This window comes from Lepidochelys olivacea (genome assembly GCF_965140295.1).
Source record: "Lepidochelys olivacea isolate rLepOli2 genome assembly, chromosome: 20".
In the NCBI taxonomy this organism is placed as follows: Eukaryota; Metazoa; Chordata; order Testudines; family Cheloniidae; genus Lepidochelys; species Lepidochelys olivacea.
Window position 1 is genome coordinate 2,677,746 of NC_140430.1, and position 10,099 is coordinate 2,687,844.

Genomic DNA, 10,099 nt, shown 5'->3' on the forward strand with positions numbered 1-10,099 from the left:
CACTTAACAGCCATTAAAGCAGCTGATTGCCAGTAAAGCTGCAGAAGCCCTGCACCCCCCCAACCCCTTCAAGAAATGTTCCACAGAGCCAGCACCTTTGCCCTGGGACTTAGCCACTCCTGTGTGCGCGACATCCCCTACTGCACAGAGGATTCGGGTCTCAGCTGCCATGCCTGCCTCTTTAGCTCAAGCTGTAGAGACTTCTGGCTCTGGAGAGCCCTGGTTTAAGCCCCGCTGTTGCCCAAGATGGTAGCTGTCGCCCATGCCTGGAGCAGGAGCAAATCGCTGGTCTGTAGCATTGCCTAACACTGGTACTACCCTCGCCTCGGTATTCGCTACGCTGCCACAGGATACTTGAAGCTGCTAACAGCTTCCCGCTGCTAGCCCTGGCTGGCGTGGACAGGGATACAGTGCTGAAAACTGTCCCATGAACTAAGTGCCATAGGGCCCTTCAGAACCCACTGCTCAGACTAATCACCCCTACCCCTCATTGCACAGGGAAACAGGACCATTGCAAGCAGTTCCAACTGCAGTGTGGCCAGAGGTTTATTCTACTGCCCTCTGACGGAGACCACAGCAATCTGCAGCCTAGAAAGAAGTCCTCAGGAAACAGACCTGAGACATTTAAAAACAAGCCCTTCAAAGTAGTACAACTCCCCTTGGAAAACTGGATCCCTCCACCCTGCGCGTGCAGAGGCTGCTAGCAGAGCGCCGACTCGGCCGTGTCTTCGCCGGCTGTCATTTGAGCTCAATACTCATTGCTCCTGCTGCTGGTGGCTGGAAGTGTCCCCTTTGGACGGATGACGGTGGAGAAGTCTCTGTGCGGTCCCCTTCCCCTGGGCCCTTCAGAACAGCCACAGAGAAGTGAGTTGCCCAAGGTCACGGTGAGACAGTGGCAGAGCCAGACCAGAACCAGAGTCCTGACTCCAGCTCTAGCACTGTAGCCCCTAGAACACATTGCTGCTCAGAATAAAACCCGGGAGGTCTCACTCCACCAGCCCTTCTACAGCTCAAAGTCCTGATGCCCATGCCTGGCTCTGCCCCCCAGAGAGCATCTCCTCTCAGAGCTGGAGCAGAACCCGGTTCCTGGCCCCCTTTCCTCTTCCCATCAGCTGACACTCCCACCCCAAGACAACCAAAATAAATAAGACGTAAAAGCACCAGAGTAGGTGGGCAGGGGGAGGAGGGGTCAAATCCAGACTCAGGACTCTACAGGCACATCTGTCCATCTCCTCGGGGAAGGGATGAGGGAGGAAACATCGACAGCCTAAAAGCAGATGGGAAGTCAAGCGATCCCGAGGGGCAGGAGAAGGACAACGTCTTTCCCTCTGAAGGAAGTTTCTGTCCTGCTTTCCTCCCCAGGCATAGTTTGGGGTTTCCAGGGGACACCCAGCGAGGTTCCCAGGGCAATGCTGGCAGGTAGGGGAGGAGTCCACTGCAGGGGATGTCCAGTTTGATCCGGGCCTTCGCACTTCACAGCTCATCGTGGGGGATGTTCAGGGCATGGTCGCACAGATCTACGCATAGGAGCACAAGCCGTTAGAACAAGGGACTTACCAGACTGGATCAGAGCCGAGGTCCAGAGAAAGGATAAGAACCCTGCAGGAGACAGTTGTGGGACAATCTCCTCCTGACCCCCCTGCCCCACCCCCTGCAAGTTAGAGGTTGGTTTGTGCAGTGAAGCAGCAGGGCTCACGCTCCTTACGGAACTGGCTCTAACCTCTCTCTGGCTGGTCTCTGTAGCATGTCAAATGTCTAATCCCTTTCGGAATCTTGTTTTTGGCCTCAGTCAGGTCTTGTGACAGTGAGTTCCACCAGCTAACTGTGCGGTGTGTACTTCCTTTTCTCAGCTAGGAATTTGTACCTTTCGATCTCACTGAATGTCCCTGTATTATTTACATTACGGTAGCACCTGGAAGCAGGGATCAGGTCCCTTTGTGATAGTTTCCTACACCTGAAGACAACTGGCTCTGCCCCAGAGTTTACAGTCTAAGTATTTTGCTGGCAGTCCTCAAGCTGATTCGGTTTCCAAATCAGATCTTCAGTAACATTTCTATCCAACTGTAGGAAACAGACAGCAGCTACCATAAGCATGTCCCTTTCCAACTGGCTTAGCAGCTCATGGCCTGGGAAGTCTGCAGCTTCCTTGTCCCTTTTAATGTGTGAGACGATTCCCACATGCTCCTCAGTCTGTATTATTCCAAACACCACAGACCCGCTCACAACCGCTTTGTTGACCGCAGCATTTCTAGCATCTTTCACACCAAAGCACTTAATCTACCTGGAGGATAATTTCATCCTCACTGAAATGCAGCCACCTCTAGGGTGGGATGCAGCAGCTGTTCAACATGGTACAGTATCACACAGTGGCCTCGGTCTTGAAAGGAAAGCAGCAGTCTGTATGTGAATGAAACGGAGCAGTAGGTCAGTGGAAAATAATTGCCTAGTTGGGAGGGGGCCAGGACACCGGGTTAACATCCTGACGCTTGTAAAAGGGGCCATGGGGTCAACAATTTAAGACCCGGAGTTTAACTCTCGTTCATTTTTCCAGAGGCAGATCATCCCTCTTAGAGATGGAGGGCACAGGAGACCAACCTCTGACTCTCAGCCATTTACTGAAGCACAGAGCAGGTAAGGGGCCGCCTGGATGTGCAGCCCCAGGACAAGGCTGTTGCTCAGGTGAGAACTGAAAGATCTGGCTGCCAGCCAGAGAACAGGGACTGGCTGGCACAGCAGTGACTGGAGGAGGGACCACTTCTCTCTCTCTCTCTCTCACACACACACACACTTTGGTTAGTGGCTAATGAAAAATGCGGCTGTTTGAACAGAGCTGTTGAGGTCGGCCTGTGACCCAGACAGGGCAGATGGAAGGCGCTCTCTGCTGAAGACTGACACATCGCTGTGGCATGCAGAGCGATCAGGTGTGCAGGTCCAGGGAGATCAGAGGACAGAGGTGTAAAGCCAGAGTCCCTTTCCAACAGCTTGGACAAGAACGAACAAAGGTCAGGCGGCACCCAGGGCTGCCATCCAAAAATAACTTAGCGGGATGGGGAGACCAGTCCCTGAATAGCACCCAGCAATTGGCTGCTCCAATCCCGTTACTGCTTTTGGCAGCCAATGAGAATCTCTGGCGCAAAGGAGGTTGGGCTGGTTGTGTGAGGAGCCGCTGTCCCTTGGCCCTGCCTCAGGAACGCTTGGCACAAGCTGGAGTTTCCCAAAAAAGTTGCAGGCAGTTAGAAAAGGAAGCATGACATTCTGACTTGCTGCCCTTGGTGGGAGCAGCGAGCCCACGGAGCCGGGACACTCCTGCAGAGCACTCGCACCAGATCCCCAACAGGTCTCTGGAGGGGGTTTGACACTCCAAGGGCGAGGAGAGGCCAGGGGATGGGAGGGCAAGTTACTGACAAATGCATAAGACAGTGGAAGTTAGACTCAGACCCCATCAGTGGACCAGTCGCAGCCTACCTGAAACGGCTTCCTGACAGAAAGCGAGCCAGTGGCTGCAGGATAAGAGCCTGGAGCAGCAGGGTCCAGTGAGTAGGGCACTACACGGGGAATCAGGAGACCTCAGCCCTATTCCCAGCCCAGCCGCTGATCTGCTGGGGGACCCTGGGCAAGTCAACGTAACTCTGCCTCAGTTTCCTCATCTATAAAATGGGCTAATGGCCCTGGCTGTCCTTTGTGAAGGGCTTTGAGGTCTACGCACGAAACGCGCTGGGTAACAGCTAAGTATCATTACTTCCTTTCTTACTTTTCTTCTGGTTTATGAATAGTTTTTTTGTAATGGCTTCTCTACAGCGCTCAATAGAGTATCTGGGGAGTTAGCCAGCACTCTACGACAGAGAGGTGGTATCCCTGTGTTACAGATGGGGAAACCGAGGCACAGAGTGGTGAAGTGACTCAACCAAGGTTGCACGGGGTCTACAGCAGAGCCAGGAATTGAACCCATGTCTCCTGAGTCCCAGCCCAGCACCTCGTCCATGTGATCATCAATCAGAACAGACCTGCAAGCCCCACAGCTTTCAGCAGTCACCGCAGCTCAGCGGCATGCTTCTTGTTTTGGTTGTTTAATGAACTCACTGATTCCGAGAACCAGCATAAAACAGGAGACTGTCCAAATTAAAAAAAAAAAAAAAGCCTAAGGGGGGTGCCTTAAATCGACATCTTGGGGGGAAAAGAACTGGCCAAGGAAGGTGCAGTTGTGGGAAGGTGACACGGAGGAGTCCAACACCATGCTGCCTTCCCAGGCCTCAGGAGTGGGTGATTCCACGACTCAGTGAAGCTTATGGACCCTGGTGCAGAGGGAACACTTTCCCCATCGCTGGAAGGCAGCTTCCTCTGGGCTGGAGCGCAGCAGTCACCCTGTTCCAGCAATGCTGCAGCACCGGTGCATGACGGGAAGTGGGGAATAACACTGATTGAGTACAGGGGACCAGCCATGGTATCCAGGCTAAATACTTTATGTGGCAGCACCCCGCTTCCTTGCGCCCTGGCAATGGCTTCTGCCCTGTTCAAGGGTGTATTTCGCTCCTAGAGTGGTGACAGCTGACTGGGCTTGGCCTCCAGGCAGCCATCTAGAGGTGAGCGAAAGCCTCCAGGCTCCGTTTTTTAAAACGAACAAAAAAAGGTATTTCTTCACCCAACGCACAGTCAACCTGTGGAACTCCTTGCCAGAGGATGTTGTGAAGGCCAGTATACCAGGGTTAAAAAAAGATAAGTTCATGGAGGATAGGTCCATCAATGGCTATTAGCAAAACTATACTCTGAAGTGTCCCTAGCCTCTGTTTGCCAGAAGCTGGGAATGGGCGAGCGGGGATGGATCACTTGAGGATTCCCTGTTCTGTTCATTCCCTCTGAAGCACCTGGAATGAGCCACTGTCGGTAGACAGGATACTGGGCTGGATGGACAATTGGTCTGACCCAGTCTGGCTGTTCTTATGTTCCCTGGCTGACTAGCCTCCCACCCCAAGCAGCAGGGGACCCTCGCTTACCGGTCCGTTTGCTGCAGAGCCGATCCTTGACGTTGTCGGTCTCATGGGAGAAGAATTCAATGAGCTCATCTTCATACTCCTCGGCGATGCTCTCGCACTGCAACAGGGTCCGGAGAGGGTCAGAAAACCTGCATCCTGCCTCCCCTAGCACTGAGCGGGTCACCCGGGGCAGCAACGGCAACAGTGACAGAGAGGAGACACCACAGCTGGGCCCTGCTCGACACAGCCCCAGCCACAGAAACAGCAGCCCCACCAGTCCATGGCCTGCTCTGCGGTGGCAAAGCACAGTGGTCAGGCTGCAGGGGGGATGTCAGCGCTCTGCAGTCCAGGAAGAGGGGTCAGGGTTAAGCACTAGGGTGTGGCTAGTGAGAGCAGCCTGGTGTCTCCCACCCAGCACCAGCACGGCGGGGGCTACTGCAGCTGAGAGTCAAAAGTCATCAAGGTCCCCCCTTCAACTGGCAGCTGAGCTCCGTCAGGGGAGCCCCACGTACGCCCAGCGCCTCTGCACTCACCGCAAACTTCAGGCGGGACGTCACGTCCCCGTCCATTTTGGTCTCAGAAAGGTCCATCTCGGTCCCGTCATGGGAGATCACGCGGACGTAGCTTTTCCGGTGGGTGGAGGGATCCACCTTCTCCCCATACTCTTTCATCTTCTCACAGACCCGCTCCAGCAGCTCCGTCAGGTGAGCTTCGGATCTGGCGTAGGGCACCTGGGCAGAACCACAGTGATCTGACAGGCTGCGCCAAGTGCATTCACCGTGCCACTCACCCACGAGACAGCCGCAGCACCTGAGCCCCAACACGGTCATAACCGTGGTTTGCAAGCGTTGGCCGAGCCGCCCTGGGAACAGCGACGGTGCCATCCGCTCTCTACACAGAGGCAAAACGACTCGGCCGAGGTCACGCAGCGAGCCAGGAGGGCAGCTCTGCACAGAACCCAGGAGTCCCCACTCCCAGTCCCACCCCCTGCCCACAAATTCTCCAGAGAACAGAAAAGCCCAGGGGTCCTGGGTGCCAGCCCCCTGCTACATCAGCCAACGCTGCTTCCCTAGGGCAAGAGCCGCTACTACAGAGAAGCCATTCTCAGCCCTCACAAACTGGCTTCACATTCCAGTGCCGCCAATCAGAAGAGGAACCCCCCTTCCGCGGTTAACAGCACCCAGTGGGTGCCTCAGCCCCCCTTGGAGTCTTTCTAGGGGAGGAAAATTAATGAAATGGGATCTTCAGGACCCACTCCCTTCTCCATCCCTCTCCCCACAACACGTGGCTGCTACTTCCAGCAGGGCTTTATTGTCAATTTACCATCCACCCTTCCCCTCTCTTAAACCTGATCTTTCAGAGATTCCTGCCGCCCCAGGGCTGGAGAGAGGTACCCGGCTGGGTAAGTGCAAGACACCCTACCTCCACAACCGACTGGCTGCCGTCCGGGTTGATACGGAACGACCCCATCTGGATGGTTTTCTTGGGATCCACCTGGGAGATCTCCCACTCCAGCTCGTCCACCAGGGCCCGACAAGCTAGAGAGGAGAGAGACAAATCAGTTGCATTAGTCAACATGGTGAATCAGATGGAGAGAAGCAAACGGCTGTTACCCAGCCTGCCCTCTGCAGCCCTGGGCAGGTCAGAAACAACAGTTCAACAGTTCAACAGTGCACCGTCCGTCTGGGAGCAGCAACTAACCCTGATACAGTCACTAACAAGATGGTTTCCTTCTCAGGGTCTGCACTGTGCCTAGCCCAATGGGAGTCAGAGCCTGAGAGAGGATCTGCTCCTCTAACAATAATCTGCACTTACTTAGCGTTAACTAACCCGATCCCCATTTGGCTGATAGGGAAACTGAGGCATGGGGCACGATTGTCACACAGCAACCGAGCTGGAAATGCTCCCTTTACCTCCACAATGGAGATCCTGACTACTCCAAGCAAGGACACTGTTCAACAGGGACACCAGGATGACGGACAGGCAGAGAGTGTGAGAAACCCAGCCATTCATCTTCCCCGCAGGCTGGCACAGTGACCTGCAGAGAGGCCAAAAGGATTCAGTGCTTCCAGATCACAGCTCCTCCTCTCAGCCACGAGGGGTCCAGCAGGCGCTCTGTGGAAACCCAAACCAAATTCTGCTTCTGCTACAGCGAATCCCTCCCGGTTCCGACAGCAGCCCCTTTAGGGGCTTGTCTACCTGGGAGCCATGTCGAACACTGGTCTGATTTTACTGGTATACTATTATAACCTCCATGCTTACGCCAGCCTGAAAATGGCTCTCTTTGATTTAGCTTAAACCAGAAAGGACCCTGCTACAGCAGAGTAACAGAGATATAACTACAGCATTTAAAATTCCCACCCTATCAGATCCTGTTTAACCTCCCCGGTAGATTTGCCCTAGGAATTGCTCTTTCCTGCCCGAACAGCTCAACCCATCATGCCGGGCCAGCATTTACAGTGCCAAGGGCTCCGTGGCACAATCGTTCCCTGTTTCAAAGCGGTCCTCCAAGGAGCAGCTGTTTGTCTGCTGGGCTCAGGTTGTGAGCACAAAACAGGGACTGTGCGGCGGGCCGGAGGCCACAGGGTTTGGCAGTTTGTAGCTGCTCTTTACTGGTTACTGGGATCGGTCAGTGGCCCTTCCCCTACAGAACCTAGCGAGATGGAGAAAGTGCCCACAGGTCCCCTCCACCAGCCCTGGGGCTGATGGGCACCGGGGAGTCACAGCATCCCCCCAGGACAGAAGGGAACAGCAGCCCATCATGGAGCCTTGGGGGGCCAGCTGACACTCTCTTTCCATGGTTCTGTAACCTACTCCCCAGTGTGCCCCACTTCCTGCCAGCGCCCCCCACACTCTGCCCCCTCAGTATCCCCCAGAGGTCCCCAAAGAGACCTCTCTAGCTCCCTGTTATGTCCCTAGATACCCACTACGCCCAGGACCCCCATACACCCTACAGAGATCCCTATAGGGACTCCCCAACCCAGATGCCCCTATACACCCTATAGAACCCTGTATAAAGACCCGCGCTCCCCTCTAGAGCCCCCCTCACACACTCCCTTAGAGCACCCTAGACTCAGGTCCTCCCATACACCTACAGGGCCCCTCCCCCACACCCTACAGGGCCCCCTCTCCCCTCTAGAGCCCCCCCACCCAGGGCCCCCCCACACCCTACAGGGCCCCCTCTCCCCTCTAGAGCCCCCCATACACCCTACAGGGCCCCCACACACACCCTACAGGGCCCCCTCTCCCCTCTAGAGCCCCCCATACACCCTACAGGGCCCCCACACACACCCTACAGGGCCCCCTCTCCCCTATAGAGCCCCCCTACCCAGGGCCCCCCCCACACCCTACAGGGCCCCCTCTCCCCTCTAGAGCCCCCCCCCACACCCTACAGGGCCCCCCCATCCTATAGGGACTCCTCTCCCCTCTAGAGCCCCCCACCGGGACCCCTCTCCCCGAAAGGGCCCCCCCACCCTACAGGGACCCCTTAGAGCCCCGCACCTGAGACCTGTCCCGGCCCCGCCGCTCCCCCGGCGGGCGCTGAGTCCGCCCGCTCCCGAGCCCCGCCCCCCGGGGCTGCCCCGCCGCCCGCCTGCCCCGCCGCGCTCCCGCTCCCGCCGCCGCCGCCGCCACCCCAGTCCGGGGATCCGGTGAGGGGCGGGGCCGGGCCGGCTCCGGCTCCTGTTCCGGCAGCGGCTGCCAGGGCCCCTCCGGCGGGGCGGCCGGGCACAGGCACCGCTAAGGGCAGCTAAGGCGGCGGCAGGACCCCGGGCGCACAGCGAGGCCCCAGCTCGCGTGGCGTTGGGTTCCACGCGAGCAGCAGCCCGGCAAGGGGCGGGGCCTGCGCGGATGGGCGGGGCAGGGAAGTTACACAGCTGGGCGGAGGGACCGACCCCTGGGGCTGGGAGGGGGCGGGAGGTTGCAGCTGCAGGAAGGGTATAGGGGGGCGGGGGGCTGGGAGGGGGCGTGCAGGTTGCAGCTGGGGGAAGGGTATAGGGGGGCTGGGAGGGGGCGGGGGGGTTGCAGCTGGGGGGAGGGTATAGTGGGCGTGCGGGTTGCAGCTGAGGGGAGGGTATAGGGGGCATGAGGGTTGCAGCTGAGGGGAGGGTATAGGGGGTGTGGGGGCTAGGGAAGGGGCGTGGGGGTTGCAACTGAGGGGAGGCTATAGGGGGTGTGGGGGCTAGGGAGGGGGCGTGGGGGTTGCAGCTGGGGGAAGGGTATAGAGGCTGTGGGGGTTGCAGCTGAGGGGAGGGCATAGGGGGGTGTGGGACTAGGGAGGGGGCATGGGGGTTGCACCTGGGGGAAGGGTATAGGGGGTGTGGGGCTGGGGGGGGCGTGGGGGTTGCAGCTGGGGGGGACATGGGGGCACAGCCCTGCTCTGAGGTCATGAGGAAGGAAGTGGGCACCTCCTGGCAGCAGATCAAGCTGGATCGCTGAACTCTGGCTCCCAGCCCCTCTGCTCTAACCACTAGACCCCACTCCCTGCCCTGAGCCACCACCAAAACCCAGAAGTCCTGGCTCCCAGCCAGTCTGCGCCAATGACTAGACTTCCTCCTTTTCCTTGGTCCCTGTTGTCTGTGCCCACTCCAGTCTCCAGGATGCTCCATGGCTAGCGAGTGCCAATGCAGCAGGAGAGGGGACTAGGGAGCCCTGGCAATGACTCTGCCCTGGCTGTGCTGGAGTCGATCATCCCCACAGGCACTTTGCCTCCTCTGCATTGAGAGCAGCCAGTTTTCGGGGGGACGTGCTCCCCCCTGGGAGCCCTGGGCTATAGCCGCTCCTGAATCTCCGGGCAGGGCAGCCAGGTGCTGTTGCTCGCCGGCTAATACACCAACCGGGGCACTGGGCTCCCCATGCAGGGTTAGATCACGCAGCCCCAATGCACTGGAGACAGGGGCCCCCCCAGGAACTAAAACTGGGGGGGTTCTTGTCCCCATTTTTAAGGGGCTTCTAATTCAGGAGACAGGCCAGAGGCTCACCGCCATGTTCTGATGCAGCGAGCCGGGATGCTCGAGGCAGGTTGACGCTCCTGCTGTCAGGTGGGTCTGCAGCGTCTCTGTCCTGGGAGAGACACAGAGCGTTCCGCCGCGCTCGGCTGCCCCCTGCCCATGTCAGAGTGACTGCATTAA

At 57.7% G+C, this 10,099-nt stretch overlaps 1 protein-coding gene across 2 annotated transcripts; it reads right to left on the reverse strand.

The window, feature by feature from the left end:
- Nucleotides 1–521: 521 nt before the first annotated feature.
- Nucleotides 522–8,557, reverse strand: CNPY2 (canopy FGF signaling regulator 2). Of its 2 annotated transcripts, none has more exons than XM_084609786.1 (6): nt 8,472–8,557; nt 6,884–7,085; nt 6,393–6,508; nt 5,504–5,701; nt 4,992–5,088; nt 522–1,517 (listed from the first exon to the last, which is right to left on the reverse strand). In XM_084609786.1, the coding sequence occupies exons 2-6, from the start codon at nt 6,981–6,983 to the stop codon at nt 1,474–1,476; spliced, it is 555 nt and encodes a 184-aa protein (XP_084465912.1). In that variant the 5' UTR covers nt 6,984–7,085; nt 8,472–8,557; the 3' UTR covers nt 522–1,473. The 2 variants fall into 2 exon arrangements, with proteins under 2 accessions (XP_084465912.1, XP_084465913.1); XM_084609787.1 differs by having other exon boundaries at nt 6,884–7,008; nt 8,472–8,533.
- Between the last annotated feature and the right edge of the window lie 1,542 nt (nt 8,558–10,099).